The 26,296-nt window shown below is 38.3% G+C and overlaps 1 protein-coding gene across 3 annotated transcripts in view; it reads right to left on the bottom strand.

The window, feature by feature from the left end:
- Positions 1–1,325: 1,325 nt before the first annotated feature.
- The window catches only part of hivep1 (HIVEP zinc finger 1), a 137,469-nt gene continuing 112,498 nt past the window's right edge, over positions 1,326–26,296 (bottom strand). For all 3 annotated transcript variants that reach the window (XM_002932683.5, XM_012965418.3, XM_012965417.3), the window contains exons 5-9: positions 23,406–23,533; positions 21,915–22,090; positions 20,204–20,305; positions 6,159–6,625; positions 1,326–3,124 (exon numbers count right to left, since the gene is read on the bottom strand). In XM_002932683.5, coding sequence (XP_002932729.3) covers positions 1,985–3,124; positions 6,159–6,625; positions 20,204–20,305; positions 21,915–22,090; positions 23,406–23,533 — 2,013 coding nt within the window. In that variant the 3' untranslated portion in view covers positions 1,326–1,984. The remainder of the gene's footprint in view (positions 3,125–6,158; positions 6,626–20,203; positions 20,306–21,914; positions 22,091–23,405; positions 23,534–26,296) is intronic.

The raw sequence follows: 26,296 nt of genomic DNA, 5'->3' as shown, positions 1-26,296 counted from the left end.
CATTTTCAGTGACATTTAGGTAGACGTTTCAGGGAAATTGCTTACAAGCAACATTTTGATTGCTGTGGAAAAATGACCCAATTTAAATCTAATTTGCACTAGATATAAACCAGCAGCATTTTTCTGTGCCTGCCATATTTTTAAAATTACAGTGCATTCGATACATACAACCAGTAAGTACCCAAACTATGTTGTTCCCCATATTTATAATGTTAAATAGTTACATAGGGTTGAAAAAAGACCATTGTCCATCAAGTTCAACCCATCCGAGTAAACCCAGCACACAACCTATACTAACCAATCTATACACTCACATACATAAACTATATATACAACCAGTAATACTAACTGTAGATATTAGTATCACAATAGCCTTGGATATTCTGCTTGTTCAAAAACTCATCCAGGCCCCTCTTAAATGTTATCAAAATCATATTTAGTACAAGGGGAGCCCCCATGACAGTTTTTCTTCAGTGCTATATGCCCAAAAAGAATGCTACACTATATGCCCAAAAGAATGTGAAAATCCCTTCTAATTGTAAGCTACTATAATAATATATTCCACTACATTATACAATGACATTCTTCACATTATGCTTTCATGGCGGCCCATTTCTGTTTCAGCAGGATAATAACCCTGTGCACAGAAAGGGCTCTGGTTTGCAGAGATGAAGAACTTGACTGGCCTGCAAAGAGACTTCACCTCACCAAAAAGAACACCTGTGGCTTGAAATGGAACAGTGATGAGAGTCGGCCATGATTGCCCAACAGCAGATGCTAATCCCCCCAAACGTTTCAACATCTTGTGAAAACCCTAGCAGCAGAGGACAAACATCAGATTAAAACATGGGTGATTCAATGATTTTTTTAAAAGATTTTTTCACCCATAACATCCATTTAACATCCCAGCCTAATGATCTTCCTTCATTTCTTACCTCCTCATATTACTTGTCTAAAGAAAGCACACAGCTAAATTTGCCGAATATTATTATTCATACAATATAAATATATCACTGTGTGCTCAATTTTTAAACATTTGAAACAGTGATGTGTAAATCAACTGTTACATATGTTTCATTCCTTTTACTCAGCTCAGTTCATTGATGAATGTGATCTGTTATCACTGTATTTCTGCCACTTCAATGTCTTTATATTTTGATTTCTGCTTGTTGCGGTGTGAAAAAGTACAGCAAAGCCTACAGTATAAGAACCTGCTAAGTGGAAAGGAAGGATTATGCTCCTTAACTTTTCTGATAAAGTCTCAATAATTTTGTGTTTTAGCCTAATATTGGATTAGATTTTTCTCCAAAAAGTTCAAGCCTAGATCAAAAGAACTTACATTATTTAATCTTTATAGGTAAAAGAGAAAGGCACAATACAAGGAAATAAAGTCAGTAATAAAAAAATTTACTGGAACATTTGTTAACACAGAAGTTCTGTTTTAAGTGTAAAGCTACCTTCTTGCACACAAAGTTGGACAGGACCATTTCCAAGACTAATATGGACACAATAAATATGGAGTTTTACATACAAGATCTGTACACAGTAAGTTGTCCCACATCCATAAAAAAATTACATTTAACAGTGCAACATATACAGAAGTAATTTATAATTTAATCTTTTAACGCAACATGAGATATTTACGTACTAAACACAAGCAACTACCTTGGGTATGTACATACATGTTATACATATATATATATATTTATATATATTCTCTTTTTCACTAATATGTACAGATTTCTACACAAACTCCGAAGGCACAATTGTCTATACAACATTTACAAAAAATGGCAATAGAAGTCAACAATATAAAAAAAAACAATAATTATTGGTCTAGAGTTTATGATTGCACAAGTAATGTTTATGAAAGAATGTGCTTTAAAGATAAAGAAGGTTTTTCAAATAAACCTTTAAGTGTCTCTTTGTGCCCTTTCCACTCCAAAATAGTAACAAGACCTTAAATAAAAATGGCAACAAGAATTTAGGTTGCTATAACCAGCCTGTCTTCATCATCATCACTGCTGGATTCACTAAACGGCACAGTGCTCTGCCTGGAAATCATTTCTGTTCTTCTTTGATGCCTTAAGAGTGAAAGAGTGTGACTATTGGGAGGCTTGCTTGCACTGTCACAATTAGCCTTTATATACAGATCTGCTGATGAAGAGATTTTTGTTTGACTAGAGCTGCTGTTTGAACATAGTTTCAATTTAGGTCCTTTGTCAGCAGTCAAAGAACAGACTGAAGGCTTCTCTTCTGTGACTGATAACTCATGTGAGATCTTATGGCATTCCTGCACCCCTGAAGATCCTTTTGGGGATTCAGACTGTTTCATATTTTTCGTGTCTGCCACAGTAAATGTGGCAGAGCCCTTCCCAATTGCTGTACTACATGAAGATGACTGATCGGAGACTCCTTGGCTCTCAACGGTTATTGGGCTAATAGATGGAATTAAAGTTGGCAGAGCTATGTTCAGTATTTGGAGGCCAGGAATGTGAGTCTGTGGGCTAGGGCTGCTTTGGGTTCCTGGACTTGCAGTCAAAACCTGCAAGCCGACTGCATTCAGAGTTAGCCCAGAAGGGTGAATCTGTGGAGCTACATTTGTATTTGAAAGACCTAATATGCTCAGTGTTTCCACATTTAATGGCTGAAGGGGCTGTAAACCAGGAGTACTTAGGCCAGACATGTTAACTTGACCTATTGGAATACATGGCACAACACCATTTACTTCAGCCACTCCTATAGGATTTTGGGTGTTGGGTACTTCTGCAGCCTTATCTCCGACAGTAGTTGAAGTTCTATGAATAACTCCCATTGCAGGTATGGTAAGCTGTACCGGAGCAGCCTGCAGTGGCACAAATGTGGAATATGCTGCTAAGCCAGCAGGAACAAGCTGAATTCCCCCTACTGGAATCATGCTGTAGGGTGATCTTGCTGGCTGTTGTGAGTGCAAAGGTAAGTGGCTGAAAAGATGTGTATGAGGAGGATCCATTGAGGAAGCCTGCTGAGCAGATGCAGTTGATTTATGCTGGTTAACTTTAAGGTCTATGGCATCTGTACTGGAATCCATTGTCTGTGTACTTCGATCTACTGGAGAAGAAGGTGTAGTCGCAGAAGAGCTCTCCTGTAAAGAATACAAAATGCAAGACTGAATTACTACAGTATTCTCCAGAGATTCAGTTTTTTCTCATAAATTTAGAACATTACATGTTCCAGAAAATTTATTGTGAAAATGCTAGCACACACAGGATGTGTCAATTAATAACATACAGTTATGGCACTAATATTCTGAATTTATCTTGTGTCTCTGCGCTCTTTTCCCTGAAATCTCTTAAACATCTGCAAATCTAAATTTTAATTAAATGGAGTTGGAGATGGAAATGGAAAATTGTATTACCAGCTGTAAGTGGGCTATGGGAAATAAGAACAATAAAGACAACACTCTTAGTTCAATGCTGGTCTATAATCACTTTTGGAGTCAAGAATTAAAACTTGTCCCTTCTAAGACAAAATGGAAAAAGCTGCTCATGGGGTTTTTCACCTGCATCTACATTAGGTCTAAGTTAGGTAGAATTTGCTTTAGTAAAAAGTTGAACGTGCATTTGTGTGTCTTTTTCAACCTGAACTACCATGTAAATATAAAAGTGACTGCACTTAATGTGAGTAATCCATTATGGCACAGTGAAAGGAACTGGTTGCTCACCACGGTGGGCACAATAGTAAAAAGGTAATAGCCTGGTTTCACAGAAAATATATGTTGACGTGTCTTGCTCCATCAGGGCAGTGTTTCATATGTCATTAAACTGCCAGTGCAACAAATCTGTATATGTATCAAATAGTCCTGCAAGTATAACTTAATTATCATATTGGGATTTGTATAGGAAAACTATTGCATTATAGCACAGTCTGTTTATGGTTAATTTGGCTCTTATACAGGAGGATCAAAACACTTCATCATTAAGCTTTTACAATTTTCCATCAGTGAGCTATTATTAATCATGCAAGTTTGCCCATTTTTCTCCCCATGGGTGCATTAACACTTCAATACAAATGACTCTGCTGAAGTGATACTAACAAATAATCTTGCCATATGCAACCCCATTTGAACAATGTTTTCTTTCAGCACCAGTTATTATCGAAAAGAGAGAACCTGCAGTCCAAGATAAGCAATAAAGCTACACACCACTGAAGCTGAATGACAAGCAATTTCATTATATGAAACAGGTTGCTCTCACAGCACTGAAATCATGTTTAAGGCAATGAAGTTAAATCTGTAGTTTCCCAGGTGAAATATAATGGTCATTATGCTCCAGCATTCAATGACCAATGATTAGGTCTTTCTTTACACGTCAATATAGAGAAGATGGTAAAAAGAGATGGTAAGAAAATTACTATTGCCAGTTTCCCTAAAAACATTCTGAATAAGTAGTAGGATCAATAAAGAATCTTTTTACATTCCTTTTTTTGTCTTTGTTACAAAGAAAAATAATGGGATAATGTCATGGATGCATAAAATGTCTGCTTTTATGCCAAGCCATATGGCTATACCACATCACAAAAAGCTATATATATCTAAATCTATATTTTATAAAACCCTCTGTATAAAAAGGCCAGCTTACAGAGTCAAAATCCATAAACACCTTGCAACAGCAGCCACCAGTGAACAGAGCAATCTACTTCTGCTAAATAATGTGGAATAGTCTCCATCACTCTCCATACCAACACTGTCTCTTCAGCCTCCTAACTACATCATCAATACGCTAAGGGCGCCAGGTTGTACACAAAAGGATTGCTTAGTCAGTGAACTACAGAGCAGAGCAGGCACTTGCAAGACTATGCTGCCTACAAACTCAATTCACTAATAAGTTTCCTTAAAGGAGAACCTTATCCTCCCCCAAAACCTCAGCCCGCTTCCACCAGCCTCCATTAAGCTTCCTACCCGCAATGTCTATTCCATGCAAGTGTTACCCTGTGTGTGGACATGCCATATAGCTGCAGAGCTAAGAAGCGAAGTTCACAGGCACCAAGTTGCCATCTTCAGTTACAAGAACATGCACAGTTCAAACAAGATCCAGAATGAACTTCAACTGCTCATTCTCTGTGCCGGCAAACTGAGAGAAGAGGATCTAAAGACAAGGGAAGATGGCTCCTGTAAACTCTGCTGTAGTTTTATGGCAAGTTTAAACACAGGGAAACATTTTAATTGAAGAGATGTTGCAAGGGACAACATAGGGACAAGCTGCTTAAAGCAGCAGGTGAGGCTTGATGTGAACCTTGCACATAGGAAAGTTTTAATGATTGCAAATTTAAAGGAGATTTGGAATTGTAATATGACAGCCATATCCCAAAGTAATGGACTGATGTTTATTTATGGCCATTAAAGCTGTGCTTACTTTTTAAATGTATTGTGAATGGAGCAAGAACAGGCATTCACTTATTTAAGGGCTGTAAGTGTAAAATTATATATGTTATCCACAATGCTTGTGCCCTGGGGTTTACTGAATAAGGGATCTTTGAGTAATTTGGATCTCAATACTTTAGGTTTACTAAAAAAAATCATCTAACATAATAAACCCAATAGATTGTTTTGCCTCTAATGAAGATTGATAATATCTTAGTTCAGAACAAATACAAGGTTCTGTTTAATGATTAGAGTTAGTTCCATAATGCAGAGCTTTCTCGATAATGGGCTTCTTGATAAGGGATACCATACCTGTATGTAGTTATTTTAGCAATTACAAACATATCAGTCGCACAACCTTTGCTGAATTAATTTATGATGGAAAGAAACCCCTGCGGGAGCAAGTCTGTATTGTGCTAATATTAAATAAAGCAAATCACACACACAGTAGGGAGAATATGTCAGCTACGAAGCTGGTGACAATTGACATTAGTAAGATATGTTAATGGAGACAGAAAATTACCAGAGACTGAACTTAAGCCAATAATATCTACAAAAATGTGGTATTTACAAGGAAGTTAACATTTTGTATTTCTTGTTAAATGGCTTGCAGTCAAAATATTGGTGTCTGGGCCTTTTACAAATGTGAGGATTTTACTTATGGGGCTTGTGTTATTAATATGTTGAGGTGATTTAGCTGAGGTGGTTTTTCATAGTGTATACAAGATATACTTCTATGAATTAAATAACTACTTACACTGTGTCCACGCATAGATTTTGTTGTTCCCAGGCTCTCTGTGTCTGCCTCTGGATAATCCACAGACATTTGATGACATAAAGATTTTGGAGAGGATGCCTCACTGGCCAGACCCGTAGTCACCTGTGAAAAATCCACTTTGCTCCTCTCCTCATGACTCTCCGGTCTGCAGATAGTGGAAGTTGTCATTGCGGTCATCCTGGTTATTAAAGCTTTGGGAAGACTGTCCATGGAATTGGACTGGGAAAAACAATGTGGCACTCGCAGATCCTCATCAACATTAGAAGCATCTTGCTGGCTGTTTCGAAAAGGATAATGTTGTGGGCTAGCAGTGACAGATGGAGTGGCCGAAAGGCCAGACTCTGCTTGACTGTCTTCATCCTCATCGTCATTATCATCATCGTCTCCTCCATCTGAATCATCTGCATCAAATCCTGTTCTCTCTCCTGTGTATCTTTGCCTTTCACCTGCAATGAAAAAACAGTTAAGCAATACCAACACCCAATGTAGAAGAATGTGATCAATTTGATAAATTAAAGGATCATGACGCCCACCCCCCCACAATCAAAGTATACAAATGAGTTATGTGACCATGTAAGACCCTTACATTTCATAGGGTTTCATTATTAATTGCAATACATATATTTATATATATATATATATATATATATATATATATATGTATGTATGTACTGTATGTATATCTTTATTTATAAAGTGCTACTTATGTACGCAGCGCTGTATAGTAGAATATATATATATATCAACTTTGACAAAGGCTGGTGTAACAGCCGAAACGCTAGTTCATTCGTTTGGCATTAAAAAGATTTTTTCTTATTTTTTATAAGACCTGAGTGTACGGCTTCTGATCTTTGTTGCGTATATATATATATATATATATTAAAACCACATTAACTATTGATCTCTGCTGCACTGGGTACAGATCGGTGAAAAGCACAGAACAGCACTGAACGAAAAAATATTTTTAAATCTCTATTACCCTTATCCAGTGAATGTGCTAGCTGACTGTTGCTGCAACCATAATGGCAGTGAGCAAGATGGTGGCCCCAGGTCAGATTTCAAATATTTTTCATGTACTGCCAAAGTAATAATGTTGCAAAAACAAAATACAGGTGAAATTGCTAAACTAAAAAAAAAATACACATTTCTTTAATTGTAGGACTTGATAAATGTTACCATGGTAGCTTTCTGAAATGTTTGACCCTTAGGTTACACTAAACGGCAGTGACTAAAATGTCTATGACAAATGTACATTTCCCAATTGTTTCTGCTCCCCTGAAGCCGCACAGCTGCCTATGTTTGTGGACAAGACTAATCTTACAGAATAATTCTTTCTTTGATCCTCTGCACTGAGTAAAACTAAATAGGCCTTTGGTTCTGGGTGAGTGGCAGCAGACAGTTGCCTGGTGCATATTCCTTTTAAGTTAGTTCTCAGATTGGAGGTATTAGTTGAAAAAGAACTTGCTTCCTTCAGTGAATGAAGCATGAAAAGTCAAAGCATAATAGCCAGACTCCCTTTCAGTGTTCCTGCCTCATCACATCACCTATCACCTTGCTACTGGTTAACCAATTCTTCATGTTGCACTAACTGGAGATAAAAGAGCCATTATCTATACCGTTAAGTAATGATGATAAACAAATTGGTCAGACCTGCAAAGCTGGGTTTCAGTAAGAACGATAACTGACAACTGACTGACCAAACATGTGAAAACTAAACTATGAAACTGTGGTCATCCCCAAACAAAACCACATTTTTCACTTCCTTAAACATTTAGTAAAGATAATTATACTGGTTATTAAGTTGGTTTTCTACAAAAAAACTGATATGCATAGATCATATGTATTTTTTTAATGCATATGCTCAGATTAATACAATAATTTGATTATGACAAATTCCTGGCATTGCTGGTCTTTCTGTGCAATTAGGCAATATTATATATATATATATATATATATATATATAAAAAGTCAGAATGCAATACTGGCACTCACGTATAAATCTCAAATCCGCCTGGGTGCAGTCTTCACAGTGAAAACGAGATAAGAAGAAAAAGAAGCCACTCTCTCAGGACTTAGGTGCAAAAATAAAAAGTAATTTATTGAGTAGACGAACTGACGTTTCGGCTGAACACTTTGAGAAAGGCTGAGGTGTTCAGCCGAAACGTCAGTTCGTATACTCAATAAATTACTTTTTATTTTTGCACCTAAGTCCTGAGAGAGCGGCTTCTTTTTCTTCTTATATATATATATATATATACACATATTACTTAAAGTAACAGTTCTTTGTGTCACAGAAATAGAACACAAGTTACCATGTGAGATTTATGGTACAGTTATCACATATAGGTAAACAATATCCCTTTAATATCCCAATAGCCCTTTAAGTCACTTTGGCAATTGAGAAGAGGAAGTAACTAGCGATCCAAATTTAATGTTGTCCATAAATAAATACAAATGATACAAAGGAAAATTGCAAAATGAAGACATATTGCATAGATGTGGAAGGACGGATAAAACAGGTGGCTGGTGGGGGTGTATACAGCCCCTCATGCTAGGGCAGCTTTGAGCAATTAAAATTCATAATTAAATAATTATCTAACAAACAAAAAACATGAATAAGAATAGCTTTATGTTAAATTTGTGAATTTGATAATGATTAATAACTTATATGACATTCCCTCTATAGTTCTATTTGAACATTAATGCTAAACTTTAATACAACGTTTGTAACATTTCATGTGCGTATATTTTACCTTATGTCAACAAGAAATAGATTTGAAAATTTTCACACACATGCTTAATTTTTGTTTGGGTAATCTTTTTTCCCTAAAACTTCTGTTTAGCTGAAAGGTAATGTCTGCTTTAAAAACAATGTTAAAATTAAATGAAACATGAAATAAAAGTGTCAGTTCTCTTCTGCATTCTCTGTCACTGGTGCTGCCCATCCCTAAATTAGAACTTAACACTGCTTCTTTGCTTGTTTGTTTTTAACTCTTTATCAAGGAAAAGTGTTAATCTTTTGTGTAGTCTAAGTTGTCATCTTGCTTCTATGCAAACAGACCTCTACCATTCCTTTCTTTTAACTGAAACAGCCCAGGTGACCCTAACTCCCACTTACGCAAACAATGTCATAACCTTTGACCCTTTAAAGCCCATTGGTACTAATTACAGCTTAATCTCCCTGAACTCCAAGCCTTTTGTTGAGGTGAAATAGCTCTTACTAATGGCAGTGGGAATGACAGTTCCATAGTTTTTTTTGTTGCCTTCCCACCTCATTTTCCATGTTGTTAAAATCACAATTAATAAGTTTGTATCTACCAGTCTATCACTCACAGACCTTTAATATCTGGGAGCTTTTAAAATTCTGAAAACTTGTAAATGTTATAAGAAAATCAAAATTGGAGGTTAAAGGACACCTGTTACACATTTACCAACTTTCAGCACTGCCCTTCTTCCCATATTTATATATATTAATTTTTTGGGGGAGAGTTTATGGGTCACACAAGACAAACAACAGTTGTTATTGCCACTTACAACTAACTGCTGTATACTGATTGCATCGACTATGGCATCATTTAATCAACTGCAGTACTACAAGGAGCAAGCATGCTGAGCATACACACATACACACACGCAATTGGACTGGACACAAAGATTGAACATGCCTGTTCTATAAGGGATGACGTCTCCTGTGTGCTATACATTTTTGCATCTAAAATTGTTTAAGCATAGAGTACTGTCATAATGCCTCTCCTACAACACAAACACCACTTTTAATGCTGTTTAACACATATTAATTTTTTATTTAATTGGCAGAAAAGGATGAAGCACCGTTACCAGATGAACTGAAAATTCAGGACTGCTCTACATCCATTGCATTTAAATACAAACAGTTTGCAATGAGAGATGCCCCATTACATGTGACATATTAGTAGTGCCCCTGAATCTTCAGTTCATCTGGTGACAGTGCTATATTATATGCTTCACTACCATAACTCTCTTTCCTAAGAGAGCTTTAGCTATACTAAAAGTCACATGATTTTAAAGATTCAGTTCGGCCAGAGGCATGGATTTACCCGAATCTGAATCCTGCTGAAAAGGGATGAATCTTGGTCAAGCCCTGAAACGAATCCTGGATTCCGTGCATCCCTAATTCTAAGTTTTAGACAAACAAATGGAAACTGTACTCTGAGGGGGCCATTTACTAACCATCTGATTTTTTTTCCAGATTTAAATTTTTAGTTCAAAAGTCCCAGAAAAAAATGTTGCGACTTTTCTAAAATTTACTATGCGCCAAAACAGCTGTCAATGGCAGATGTTCCTTCCCTGGAGGATCCTTCTTTTGCCACGAAACTTAAGAGTTTTTGGATTTTTGACACTGTGTTTTTGTGCAACAATTCGAAACAGTCGCAGTTTTCATGCGAAAAGTCTAAAAATTTGGCATTTTCGCAACTTTTCTAAGATTTCTCCCACACTGACTGACTTCTTTTTAGATTTTTTAGTAAATGGCAGACATTTATTTAAAATAAAAAAAAAAATTAGAAATGTCTCTCTAATATCATGTAATGTTATTTTCAATAAAAACATTTTACATACATGAACAGATTTAATGGTTCCTATCACTGTTTGGTGGCTGTCAATAAAAATGAACAAAATGTGACAAAATATGAGATCTATTGTACAAGTGAATCCTAAAGCAGAAATAGGAAATTATACATGGATTTGGTTAACAAGGTTGGTCCTCTGATTCCCAGCTGATTTTCATGTGCATACCAGAAATCTTTTATCAAGTTTTAAACCAAACAAATCTTTTAAACACATGAAAGTCTAGTTACAATTTTAACCATTGTAGAATAAGTACAAGTGCCACTGTGGCATTCAGACAAAAGTTATTCTAGGAGATGATTTTTCATCTTGTCCTGTCTGCGAAATCAGTGTGGGAGTTGTGGAAGTAAATGCATTGCTGTCAGCTCAGCCTACACAAAAGATCTGTGGTTCCAGGTGTCTCTTCTTTAAACAGAGGAAACCGAGGATGGTCCAACTGGTATCCATAAAACTTCAGTATGAAGATAATTCAAAAGTACCAAGGAAACAATAACTAATTATTCCAACCCCTATAAAGGGGATGACAGTAATATATTGATTACCAATAACAAGGTGACATGCAAATTCTGTGAGGCTGGTAAAGGCAAACATAAGCCATATGTTACCTTCCAGATTAACCTGGATAGCAGCACTGTTCATTATTAGTATGTTAAAAATTGGAAAAAACTTAAATGATAAAGTGTCATGTGCTTCAAGGACGAGGTAAGTGAAAATCACAGTTTTACAATAATTAACCTTGGACCCAAGGCTAGCGCTCCTGTTCGCTCAAAACAACTGGCCTGAAGTATATTCCTGTCAGCGCTGAGCTGCCATGTCCAGCCACTTTACAACCGGCCCTTTCAGCTATCCGGGACTATTTGCCTATGACGTAAAACTGATCATTGATCATAATCACTGGGGGTGTCCAACAAATAGGCATCACCCAGTGATTTTTAAAAAATGTTTGTCCTTTTTTTTAACTGTTTGGGTAGACAAATATGGTGATCCAAATATGGAAAGATCCCTTATTCCGAAAACCACTGGTCCCAAACAGGATAACAGGTCCCATACACAATCAAATTTCAGAGATCCATATATGTTAGGTTGCTCATTCACAAGAATGTCCAAAATCCCTGTTTCTTAACCTTGTCTTCAGATGTTGTTGAACATATAAACAAGGTTAAATGCACAGGAGATGCAGTCCAGCAACACTAATAAAGAAGCGCCTAATATGATGTCATGGCAGAATGACAAGAAACTTGGTTAATAGAATGAGTCTTTGTCAGTTGATGGCACACATATAAAAATGACCCATCGGTGCCACTGAAAATGAAGCACTGAATATTTTGCAGGCAATGTATTATTAACTTTTGGGTTTGTTGTTTTTAAATGTCTTCACTGTGATTTTTTTTCCTCTCTCTAGCAAATGCTGACACCTGCTGGGATAGACGGAGAATAGGAATGAGATACATCAGCTTCTTCATTAAGTTGTTGCCTTTATCTTTTAGGGCTCTGGCACACGGTGAGATTAGTCGCCCGCGACAAATCTCCCTGTTCGCGGGCGACTAATCTCCCCGAGTTGCCATCAGTTGCCATCCCACCGGCGAACATGTAAGTCGCCGGTGGGATGGCACACGCGGCGGTGCGATTTCGGCAAATCGCCGAAATCTCCTGCGCAGCGTGTACCATCCCAACGGCGACTTACATGTTCGCCGGTCGGATGGTAGTTCGGCGAGATTAGTCGCCTGTGACAAGGGAGATTTGTCGCGGGCGACTAATCTCCCCGTGTGCCAGAGCCCTTATGGCTTGCTTTTGTTTGAGAGTTCTTAGTTTGCACAAGTCCTGTCACGGTATAGGAACCTTAGTGTATGGGTGTGAGCGAATATACATATTAATTATTATTATTATTAACATTTATTTATAAAGCACCAACATATTCCGCGGAGCTGTACATATTAATATATTTAGGACACCAAACAGGTTGTCCACCTTTAAATGAACATTTGCTAATTTGTACACAGTGCAATTCTAAGACAAACTGCAAATTGTCTTTTTTATAATTATTACTTTTTATGGATTTTGACTTTTTTAGCTTTTTGTTCAGCAACTATCCAACTTAAAATGTCCTATTCGCCCTAGCAACCAGGCATCGGTTTCAATGAGAAACTGGAAGATGAATAAGAAAGCAATAGTTTTTTTGGGTACCACGGTCATTGACCCCATCTAAAAGCTAGAAAGTGGCAATGCAAATAATTCAAACACCTTTACAAATAAAGCATAAAGACTAACTAAAAAGTTAAAGGTGAACTACCCCTTTAAGACATGCATGTGCATGAAGCCCCCAATAAACAGGGAGTGTTTGACCATATATTTCAATATATTAAAGCTGGCCTACTGTGTCACTGTCATCCCTGGTCTGGTCAGTCCTACACTCACTCTCATCTAAACCATTATGAATTCTAATATTTGTTTAAGCATTTCTATAGATTTCCATGGTTAAAGCTCACAAATGATTGCCCTTTTTACTGGACAGTTAACATTTTAAGGACAAGAAAGCCCAAACTTTACTCCAGTAAATTCAGTCCGGTGCATTTTTTCAAGAAGGACCACTGGCCTGAGAAAAAATGTAACTTACTGGGGGGATACTTAAAATACTGGCACCAACTACTGAAAACAGTTTTCATTGTCCCTTATGTCTAAAATATTTGCTTAACAGCATATGTTAAATTTAGATAAATTTTCCTCCCCCCCAAACACACTTTTGCATACTACTGCTACTAATATTAGTAAGTTACAATGCTGTCTCTGTTTAAAAAAAAAAATATAAATTAATAAAAAAAATAGATTTAAAGTGCAATTATTTACTGGCTGGGTCAGCCTTTCTTTGTGAACTTAACTATTTGATAGTATAGGATCATATATTGATTTGTATTAACAGCCTTGAATTGGTGATCACAAGCAACTTTAAGTAGGGCTGAAGAGGGCCCAGATAATTCAGAATATTTAATAGTTATAGCTCCCCCCCTTTCTTTTTGTTGTAAATGCCCCTTCTTAAATTGGGAAGGCATCTATCCATCAGTTAGCAATTACAGTCACTATATAGGTGAGGCAGAGATACAGACCAAGAAATTGGATATTCCCAATTCCATTTAGCATGACAAAATGCATCACCTGGGCTGACAGTTTAATTCACATATTAACATTCCTTACATTGCATCCCTGTATTTTGGTGACATGAGAATTAACCTGATTGGGAGATGTCCAGCAAAATAGCCATGGGGATGATTCCAGAACCATCAGCAAAAAAAGAAAAACATTCCACCTGCCCTTTATAGTTTCCTGTATTCTAACTTATAAAAATGAGCAAGATAAGCTTGGTCACTATCAGTGTATAAAGAACACTTTTGCACAGAATGCTCACATTGGGTTAAACTGTTAACTGTAAGTATGTTGTAGAATGGCCAATTTTCAGCAACTTTTCAATTGGTCTTAATTTTTTTGCAGTACAAAGCAATAGTGCTATTAAATCCATTGAGGGCATCTGCATTTATTTTAAAGCAGCTTGCTTTGTATTAAGTAAAACCTCTTTAGACTGCTGTATGCATTGCAGCCAGCAGTGGGCAGAAACTGCCATGAAATTCAACCCATTCATAACAGTGAAGAAAAAACATACAAAGGGGCCATTTAATAAAATACTGAATTGGGGAATCCTAAAGGAATCCTAGCAGTTCCATAGTCAGAAAAGCTTTAACAAATTGACACATGTATGAAAATACCTGTGTCAATTTGTCAGAATGTGCATGACTTATCTTAAAATGCAAGATTTTAAAAACTACACTTTTTAGTATCAACCATAGTATTTTATGAACCAGAGAAAACACAGAAGAGTATTAAAATATGCAAAGTATGCAAAATAATAGGCACCCCTCATTGAGTTCATTCGCTAAATTTCCCCCCCAGCACAAGCCTGGTGATTTTTTTTAGGAAGCACCATTATCTTAATTCTATTTCCTAGGGATCTCTCAGACTCTCACATTGTACTGTACTTTAGTATAAAGTAGCCTTTTCTTGTCCTTAATTACAAATCACAAATGGTTTTTGTTATTTTTTTAAACTGAACAGGGGAAACTGGGCAATTGAAGCTACTCCATTTTTTGTCCTTGTGAGGCAGATAACTAGATTCCCAGAGTTCACACATAATCCCTCATTGCAATAAGCTTCTAAAAAAAATAAATAAAAAAAATAGTCACAACAAAGGGCGGAGACAAGGGCTTGTATACTGGCAATCTAATTATCTACCCAACAAGGACCAAACAATGAGTTTCCTTGTTTGGTTCAAGAAATAATAAAACAATAGATTTTCCTGATTAAACAGTTGGTATAAAGTATGAGCAGTACAAATATGGACTCCATATATTGCCCTAAAAAATAAGTAAAGAGTCATATCACTTAAATAAGGATCTGGGGAAGAAAAGCCAGTAAATCGGTTTCTAGTACAGTATAGGACCAGTTATCCAGAATGCTCGGGACCTGGGGCTTTTGGATAAGGGATCTTTCCCTAATTTTGATCACCATACCCTAAGGGGCACATTTACTAATGCACGAACTGGGCGAATGCGTCCGAATTCGTTTTTTTCGTTATGATCGGTATTTTGCGATTTATCAGAAAATTGTTGCGACTTTTTCGCAAAATGTCGCGACTTTTTCGTAGCGTTATGACTTGCGCGAATTGTCGCGACTTTTTTGTAGCCGTCGCGCTGAGTACAAAAGTTTCGGATTCATTCATGCTATAGTATCGTGACTTTCCTTGGGCCAGGTTGGAGCTGCAGAGTGCCATTGAGTCCTATGGGAGGCTTCCAAAATCATGCAAAGTCTGAAAGTTTTGCCCGCAGTTTACGAGCGCTCAATACGAAAAAGTCGCGACAAGATACGAGCGAATCGTAATGGCTACGAAAAACTCGCGTTTTTTCGTGAAAAGTCGTAATGGTTACGAAAAAGTCGCAACAATTTACGAAAAGTCGTAACGGCGACGAAAAAATAGAAAAAAATACGAAAAAGTTGCAAAATGTTAGTTTTCCAATTCGGATTCGAATTCGTGTCTTAGTAAATCAGCCCCTAAGTCTACTAAAAAATTTAAACGCAATAGGATTGTTTAGCCCCAATAAGGATTAATGATATCTTAGTTGGGATCAAGTAAAAGGTTCTGTTTTATTATTACAGAGAAAAACAAATTAAAAATTAGAATTATTTGCTTATAATAGAGTTTATGGGAGATGGCCTTTCCATAATTCGGAACTTTCTGGATACTGTACAACTGTACTGTAGTTCCAGACCCTGAGGTACAGTGTCAGACTGGCCCACCAGGATACCAGGAAAACTCCCGGTGGGCCCAGGTGTCAGTGGGTCCTCCTGCTCACTCAGCCATTTTACTTGTATGCTTTTACCATGGTCATTCCTCATTTCTATATGAGAACAAATAAAATAAATAGAAGGAAGCATAAATAACAGTATGTATGGGGAAGTGATTAAGAGAATAAATAATGCGAGTGAAGAGAGAAGGAAAAATTGTTTGGAGACTGGGCCCACAGTATAAGGTTTTCTGGTGGGCCCCTGGCACCCAGTCCGACACTGCTGAGGCATCCCCATTACTGAACACATAGCAGGATCAATTAATGCACCAGCTCCAAGTAGATCTGCCAGCACCAAATTCATCTGCAAAAATGGTGCATCCTGCTACTCCTTTGGGAAAATCTTAAAACATCTACTGTTAGGGAGTCCATGGTGAGCCATACATGGCAGATACACTGCTTTTTAGTGCATTATGGGCCAAGCATAGAACAGAGGAAGGCCTACAATTTGATATTCCTGCATGGGGCAGATAAATTGTTCTACAGGAGATACTCAAACACTTAGACACGCTAAATATCGCATTAGTCTATGCGAAAATTAACACCTACTTGGGGCAGGCGGTAATTATAGAAAAGTACAGTTCAAGAGCTTTTGGCAACACAATAAGGACTTTGTAGTGCGATTTATTAAAGTATGTGTTGGCCCTAGAGTGATGCATCCTCCAGTTTGCAGGGAAATGGTCATTTTCAAAAAAAGTAGTTTTACGAACGTAATGGTGTGTATGGCTAATATGGCGTGCGTGCGACAAGTAGCGCCCTGCATTAATTAGTGCGCATTGCCTCAAATACAGGACGAAAATAGTCTTCACGACTTAAGTAACGCAAACAGCATCGCGTCTAAATTAACGCAAATATCCTTCTAGTGAATCGTGCGTTAAGACGCAAAAAATAAGACACGCTAAAATTTTTACCGCATGCTATCAATAGCGCTCGTTTTATCGCACTTTAGTGAATCAACCCTTATTTCTTTCAGCAAGCTACTGTTTTGTTATTACAGAGAAAAAGGTAATAATTTAAAAAATCTGAATTATTTGATTAAAATGGAGTCTATGGGAGATAGGCTTTCCTTAATTCAGAGCTTTCTGGATAATGGGTTTCTGGATAACAGATTCCATACCTGTATATTTAAAAAAAGGTTTAAATGGTTATTTGATTTAATTTGAATGCTGTTAACAGTAACGAAACTACAGAAAGTTTTTTGAGCTGCATTTCCTCACATGGTTGCCAAGAGTATCACTGTCACATGCTACAAAAGAAGTAATGCAGTTAAGTAAGCTTGTGGAAATCCCCTAAGCAAATAGCACAAGTTCCATCACTGCTCTTTGAAATAGCAGAAATGTCCTCCATTAAAGAAATGTACCAAACACATTTAATTCACTCCAGCCATGAAAACAGATCCAGAAGGCAGAAGGACAGTAGGAACAGGATGAATATCTCTGCAGTATTAACATACACGTGAGACTGCATGAGTATTAACTGGTAAATACTAATGTATATATTTACTCAAAAATAAAAAGTTTGATTGAAAAGGTTGTTTAAGTTAGATTATTTCTACCTAGAAATAAGTACTAGCACTTTCCCTGATCCCATACATACAGTGGTGTGAAAAACTATTTGCCCCCTTTCTGATTTCTTATTCTTTTGCATGTTTGTCACACAAAATGTTTCTGATCATCAAACACATTTAACTATTAGTCAATGATAACCCAAGTAAACACAAAATGCAGTTTTTAAATGAGGGTTTTTATTATTTAGGGAGAAAAAAAATCCAAACCTACATGGCCCTGTGTGAAAAAGTAATTGCCCCCTGAACCTAAAGCTGGCCATACACGTGGCGATCTCACGATGTTTCGTACGACCGTCGGTCGCACGAAACATCGTCAGATCCGCCACACACCATTCAGGGCTGAATCGGCAGGTAAGGAGGTAGAAACAATAGGATTTCTACCTCCTTCTGCCGATTCAGCTCTGAAGGGAGAATTTTGGTCAGGCGCCTTCTATGGCGCCCGATCAAAATTTTCTAACTTGGCCGATCGGCGAGCCGACCGATTTCAGCAGCTTCCTGCGATATCGGTCGGCTCGCTGACATGCCATACACGCACCGATTATCGTACGAAACGAGGTTTCGTACGATAATATCGGTGCGTGTATGGCCACCTTAATAACTGGTTGGGCCACCCTTAGCAGCAATAACTGCAATCAAGTGTTTGCGATAACTTGCAACGAGTCTTTTACAGCGCTCTGGAGGAATTTTGGCCCACTCATCTTTGCAGAATTGTTGTAATTCAGCTTTATTTGAGGGTTTTCTAGCATGAACCGCCTTTTTAAGGTCATGCCACAACATCTCAATAGGATTCAGGTCAGGACTTTGACTAGGCCACTCCAAAGTCTTCATTTAGTTTTTCTTCAGCCATTCAGAGGTGGATTTGCTGGTGTGTTTTGGGTCATTGTCCTGCTGCAGCACCCAAGATCGCTTCAGCTTGAGTTGACGAACAGATGGCCGGACATTCTCCTTCAGGATTTTTTGGTAGACAGTAGAATTCATGGTTCCATCTATCACAGCAAGCCTTCCAGGTCCTGAAGCAGCAAAACAACCCCAGACCATCACACTACCACCACCATATTTTACTGTTGGTATGATGTTCTTTTTCTGAAATGCTGTGTTACTTTTACGCCAGATGTAACGGGACGCACACCTTCCAAAAAGTTCAACTTTTGTCTCGTCGGTCCACAAGGTATTTTCCCAAAAGTCTTGGCAATCATTCAGATGTTTTTTAGCAAAATTGAGACAAGCCTTAATGTTCTTTTTGCTTAAAAGTGGTTTGCGCCTTGGAAATCTGCCATGCAGGCCGTTTTTGCCCAGTCTCTTTCTTATGGTGGAGTCGTGAACACTGACCTTAATTGAGGCAAGTGAGGCCTGCAGTTCTTTAGATGTTGTCCTGGGGTCTTTTGTGGCCTCTCGGATGAGTTGTCTCTGCGCTCTTGGGGTAATTTTGGTCGGCCGGCCACTCCTGGGAAGGTTCACCACTGTTCCATGTTTTTGCCATTTGTGGATAATGGCTCTCACTGTGGTTCGCTGGAGTCCCAAAGCTTTAGAAATGGCTTTATAACCTTTACCAGACTGATAGATCTCAATTACTTTTGTTCTCATTTGTTCCTGAATTTCTTTGGATCTTGGCATGATATCTAGCTTTTGAGGTGCTTTTGGTCTACTTCTCTGTGTCAGGTAGCTCCTATTTAAGTGCTTTCTTGATTGAAACAGGTGTGGCAGTAATCAGGCCTGGGGGTGACTACAGAAATTGATATTGAAATTGAAAATTGAAATTGATAAACCACAGTTAAGTTATTTTTTAACAAGGGGGGCAATCACTTTTTCACACAGGGCCATGTAGATTTGGAGTTTTTTTTCTCCCTTAATAACGTAAACCTTCATTTAAAAACTGCATTTTGTGTTCAATTATGTTATCTTTGACTAATAGTTAACGGTTTTTGATGAGCAGAAACATTTAAGTGTGACAAACATGCAAAAGAATAAGAAATCAGGAAGGGGGCAAATAGTTTTTCACACCACTGTAATAGGTGGTTTGTTTTCCAGGAGACATGTCTTAGAACTTAGGAGACATGCCTAGGACTGGACTGCTGTTGCTTGAGGCCACCCCTAATCTAACACCCACACCAATGCTTACATCTCTTACACTAGAGAAAGCCGAGGGGGTGCAAATTGCTAGTGACAAATTTATGTTAAAAAAAAAAAAAGAATAAAAAATTGAGCTCTAAAAGCCTTGACAGCACATAGTAAAGCACAGGAGAAGGAAAGATCTCACCTTTACTTATGGCAAAATTGCCACTACTCCCATGATGCAACACTGCATATGCTCCACGCCAAATGCAAAGTGGGCAATGACTTTACCCAGTTCTGAAGAACTTTAAACCAGTAAACTTAGTTGTGGCAAAGAATAAAGGAGATGACATTTGAAATTCTGTAAGAAATTACAAAGGCCCTTTGTTCTGTCTTAAGAACAGACTTCTTACCAGAGTCATCTGTATCTTGATCATCTACTGGACCAACTGCAACACCCATATCCAGACACTTTTTGCTGTGGGCCTTAGACTTCATATGCTTTGTCAAATTGCCTAAAACAAAAATGTGTGGGCATCAGAAAATCTTTAACTCAGACTGGACACTCTAAAGAATAAACCTTGATAAAACACTCAATATCAGCTGAATGCAGAGAACAGTACCAATAATGCAAACAATTTATACCAGCAATGGCCAACCTACAGAACTCATGATGCAATGACGTGAAAGTACTTGCAACTAATAACATCTGGAAGGCCACAGAGTAGCTATCCCTGACTTTACATACTAAAACCATTGGTGAGGAAATAAACAAAAATAAATAATACACTAAATGAAATTTAAAGAGGAGTAAAGTTTAACAGAGAAATGCTACATATTACGTCATTTGTATATCTGCAAGTGTAGTGAGCAAAGTGTAATTTTCAGCACAATTGCTATGCTTGTTTTCCCACAATGCAGCATTTTTCCCAGATTAGCAGCATCATTTTAGTGACAAAGGGGCAATGCTCTTGGTGCCTAAATGAACTGCCGTATGCTTCAATATGGCAGTATTGTTTGGTATAATTTCCATTGTTCTCTGGCATGATTTACGGTGTTCGCCAAGTAAGTGTTGTGTGCCCTATTCTTTAGGCACAACTGAACTGACACAAGGCACTGAGAGCACCCTGGAGCTATAGCGTGTTCAGGAAGTTGCAGTAGCTCCAGGGTTCCCCCATGTCAAAAGGCACAGCAGTGCTCAGTTTGGAACAGCAGGAAGGTAGGACTGAGTGGTGGTCAAGCACAACCATAAGGAAGTGCAAGGAGAGCATTCTGATGCAAGTACCTTTAATGAAAGTGATTTAATGCGCATCTGACTATGGGGAAATTGTAGGGAGTGCAAATGCACTTGCAGATGTACATGAGCCCTATTTCATGTGTGGTTCTGAACAAGCCCCTTAACAGGGAAAATCTGTGCCTTCAAATATGTCCCCAGTAATTCTGAACCATAGACCCTTAACAGGGAAAATCTGTGCCTTCAAATATGTACCCAGTAATTCCCCATCTTTTTTCTGATTATTGACAGCTTTGTCATTGGCATGCTCAGTCCTGCTTGTCAGTTACCTGAGCTTAGGGACCGATGCACAATATGGCAGCTCTGAAACCAGTGCATTTAGCATCAGAATTTAATAATCAGACCTGCAGCATCAGTCTATATGACAGGAAAAACTCATTTTCTGTTTAATGATTTGTGACAATCCCCAATCTTCTCAATTACAGCCCTATAGTCCTCTCTAAGTATTTAATAAGGTATTACTTAAATGTAATGATTTTTTTTTTGTAATGCTATTTGCACTACTCTGAGTAACTAATACTTTATAAAAGTTTACATGTCAGAGCTAATTAAAAAACACTGGAGCTCAGCTAAATGTGAAAATTCTGTGAAAATTCTGATAATAATATAGTACGAAAACAATGAACATATTTTATGGCTATATTACTATTTAGGAAATCTATGGATTTGCATAGAAATGCATGTAAAGTCCATAACTTATTTAGTTTTCCTTCTTAATTCATTCACTCGTTATAAATAGTTTCTAGAGATGTGAAGGCCTGCCAGAAACCCACAGGACTTGCAGGTCCGGACTGTGGACACAGAATCAGGTTTGAAGCTTGGTGACATACCTTTTGTTTTAAAGGAGAAATTACAGTAGGTGCAGTGATATGGCCGAACATCAGTGTGCGTACGTATATGTTTTTTCAGCATGCTGGGCTTCTTACATCTTATGCCACATTCTTCACAAATATATTTCCCCCTTCCTCGTCCACGGATGTACACATACTCTTCATTTGATTTGTATCTAGACAAGTATTAGTAAGGAAATTAGCATATAGCTTTAAAGAACATATATTACCTCTCATTCTAGCTAAACAAGAAACATAAAGAGGAACCTACAATAATGATTTGGGCAAGAGTTCTACCACTTCTGCTAATACTCACAGGATCAGCAGCAAATCTGATATGGTCACTAAAGACTGTAATGCACTAGGCAAATGCTGTCCAACAGGCAGAAGGTAAGCAGTCATAGCAGCCAAAGGAAACTATACCCCCAGAATGACAACATAATATAAACAATCTGTTGGTTAAGTAAAGTGACCTATTAAAGAATCTTGCCAAACTGGGATATATATATCAGTACATATTGCCCTTTTATATCCTTTCCCTTGATCATCCATTTACTGATGAGCTGTTTGCTCCCTCAAGATCATATAACCAGAAATAATGCAGCTCTAACTGTAACAGAAAGTAGTGTGGAATGCCCTACCCTGCTTGTGTGTGCCATACTATGCCTGCCCTACACTGCCAAACCTTGCCTGCCCAATGTTACCTGTGTGTGCCATACTCTGCCACCCTATGTTGCCTGTGTGTGCCATACTCTGCTTGCCCTATGTTGTGTGTGTCATACTGCCTGCCCTACCCTGCCTGTGTGTGCCATACTATGCCTGCCCTACGCCGCCAAACCTTGCCTGCCCTATGTTGCCTGTGTCTGCCATACTCTGCCTGCCCTATGTTGTGTGTGTCATACTGCCTGCCCTACCCTGCCTGTGTGTGTGCCATACTATGCCTGCCCTACAATGCCTGTGTGTGCCGTACTATGCCTGCCCTACCCTGCCTGTGTTTGACATACTATGCCTGCCCTATCCTGCCTGAGTTTGACATACTATGCCTGCCCAACACTGCCTGTGTGTGCCCTACTCTGCCTGCACTACACTGCCTGTGTGTGCCCTACTCTGCCTGCCTTATGCTGTCTTTGGCAGGTGAACCTGGTAAGGGTTTGTTCTGGAAGTTTGTTAGGATTTGGAAATAGTCATTATATGGTCCCTAAGGTGTGTAATTATGTGGTGGGGGTTGCTGTGCTATTAACAGGGCATACATATGGATTTTAGGGTATGTCTTAATATGATATAATCAACTTTTCACATAAAAATGGTGATTAAAAAGGGTGATATCCCTGCAGTTTTGCTGCCCTACATCCTATAATGTGAGTATGGTCTTATTTCTGGTCAGTTCTAAAAGCACAGAAAATTCCTGATCATCAGCACCATTTATACCAGCATTTTCTGAAATTCTGGTACCAATACTTGGCAACTGTATTAATGAAATAAAGTACTTGCCCGCCATCAAATATCTTGACTCTTCTTGGCTCATTTTTATTTGAAAAGGATTCTTTATCTTGTTCAGTACTTGGGTCAGAACTTTTAAGGTGATTTGCTTGACTTTCAGATGTCTTGTAATGAGATAACTAACAGAAAAAACAGACAAATAAAAAGGAGACAATAGTTACTTAGTTTATATAGCTAACAAAAAAGGAAAGGCGAAGAGAGAAATAGCAAATACAAAACAGTCACTTGATAAACTATCCTGCAAAAATATTTTAAGACCAAAACCTAAAAAGTCCAATGCCTACCAGCCATTAAGTAAAGAAAATTATTTGTCTTTTTAAAGGACATGTAAAGCCTACATTTGCCTACAATGTACATCAGTGGAGCATGTCTCCCCCACCCAAATGGCATCATTTGTGCTGCATATATCCCCTCCGCTTGCCAGCACCATCACATTTTCCTAAAGCAAATAGCAGCTTTCACCCGGTGGCCATTTTTCCTCTGCAGATTTAAATGTATCTGATTATGTATCAAACAGCATACACACACACAGTGACCCTTATTCAGCATACATTTCATCAAGAATACAGGCTCACACTGGCAGAAATGTTTGATAACATTTCTGCTTTGTTTGAGCTGAGCTCAGGAGAGGAGGTCAGGAGAATAAAATTGAAGCAGACAGCTAGGGCCGAGTTTCTATGGGAACCAGCAATGCCATCTCTTGACTGGCTTCTAGACTGGAGGGCGTGTTTAGTAATCTGAGCTTAAAGCAACCGAGCATGCCCACAAGCCAGAAGTCAAAGCAAATTCCTGAGGGTGGGGGCCGAGTGGGTTACAAGAGGAGAAGGAAATCTAAGTGATTAAGAAGATGTTGCAGCCTTACTATTAATCTCTGGACAACCAGAGTGGCAGGTATTAAAAAATTTCAATGAGGCTGTTCACTGATTACATTTTTGTGTGTGGGGTTTACATGTCCTTTAAGAGAATATAAATGAATGTAAATGTCCTTGACAAAGTTTTATATTCTACTACTGCTCATTGAACAGGCAAAGATAGTGGTTAAGATCGTTCTAGCCCTGCAGTGAGTCAAGGCTTATATTGTAGAGAGAAAGATAAGATTAAATGTCTGTGGTAAATAATGAAGGTTAATAAAGAATGAATGAAGTAAATCAACCAAATATGAACCAGCATATTTAAAGTTACAAAATCTACTGAAATATGATCCTGAAACAAATCAGTGATGTATTCAAATCAGAAGGTCTCCACAGAATAGAAAACGAATGAGGCTAGGGGGCTGATTTACTAAGACACGATTTCGAATCCGAATTGGAAAAATTCCGATTGGGAACGAACATGTTGCGATTTTTTCGTATTTTTTGCGATTTTTTCGGCGTCTTTACGATTTTTGTGTAAAAACGCGAGTTTTTCATAGCCATTACGAAAGTTACGCAAAGTCGCGATTTTTTCGTAGTGTTAACACTTGCGCGCAAAGTCGCGCCTTTTTCGTAGCGTTAAAACTTAAAAGGCGCGACATTTCGCGCAAGTTTTACCGCTACGAAAAAATCGCGACTTTGCGCAACTTTCGTAATGGCTACGAAAAACTCGCGTTTTTACGCAAAAATCGTAAAGGCGCAGAAAAACTTGCGTTTTTACACAAAAATCGTAAAGACGCCGAAAAACTCGCGTTTTTACGCAAAAATCGTAAAGACGCCGAAAAAAATCGCAAAATTACCGATCATTACGAAAAAAACGCAATCGGACGCATTCGGCCCGTTCGTGGGTTAGTAAATGTGCCCCTAAGTAGTTTATCAAATAAAACAGCTTATTGGCAATTTATTGTCATACTTTCTCTTAATTCATATAGTTGTTATCTGATATTTCACATAAATTCACATAAAATGGTAAGAGGCAACCCTGCAGTACCTTGGTGATATTTTTCTATCCCAACTTTAGGCAGCAGATTGTGGAGGGGATGCAAACAAGCCACTAAAAACTGTTCTTGCCCAACTGCCCTTTGTGTAAAAATCCCCAAGCTGTTAGACTGATTTTAAAGAAACTAAACTCTAGTACACAAGCCTGCTGGCCCCTTCCTATCTGCTTGGCAGCCCCTTCCTCCAGTTTTATTTATACCCTATAAAGCCTCCCATACTGAAGCGATATGCAGCATTGCTTGCAGCCACCAAGGACTGTTTCAATTTGCCTAATCACCACTTTAAGAACAAATGTGGCAGCTGCAAAGCCCGCTGTGCGGCTCTACAGGTCAGTAAAATGGGTAACTGGAGGTAATTAAAGGAGAAGGAAAGGCAAAGTCACTTGGGGGTGCCAAAATGTTAGGCACCCCCAAGTGAGTTTAATTGCTTTCCTCGTACCCCGGGCTGGTGCCCCTGTACAGAGAAAACAGCACCAGCCTGGGATACCTGGAGCGCAGTGCTTCCTCCTTCCTTTCTGAAAATACCAGCGGTCGGCGCATGCGCAGTAGAGTTAAAATCCGACTTTTCTGTTAAAGTTCGGCTTTTCACTCTACTACGAATGCGCGCCTAACATTTTGGCACCCCCAAGTGACTTTGCCTTTCTTTCTCCTTTAAGGGCACCCAATTTATTTCAACCATGATTTGCCTGCCTTCTTGCCACCTTGACAAATGCAGGGCCCTCATTCCTACTCTGTATTAAAATTCCTCATTCCTAACATGTATTGAAATCCCTAGCACTAATGCATTTAGGGTGAAGACACACGGAGCTACTTTGTAGCAGCTACTTGTCACAGCTACTAAATGCCAAAACATTCCCTGCCATAGACAATACTGAGAATTGCCTCTGCTAAAACACATGTAGAGACAATTATCAGTAAATGATCCTCATTGTCTATTTTTGTAGCTGTGACAAGTAACTACTACTAGTATAGC

This window comes from Xenopus tropicalis, chromosome 6, assembly GCF_000004195.4.
Source record: "Xenopus tropicalis strain Nigerian chromosome 6, UCB_Xtro_10.0, whole genome shotgun sequence".
NCBI classification, from domain to species: Eukaryota; Metazoa; Chordata; class Amphibia; order Anura; family Pipidae; genus Xenopus; species Xenopus tropicalis.
The sequence above is the reverse complement of the archived record's forward strand: the minus strand, read 5'-3'. Positions and strand labels throughout refer to the sequence as shown.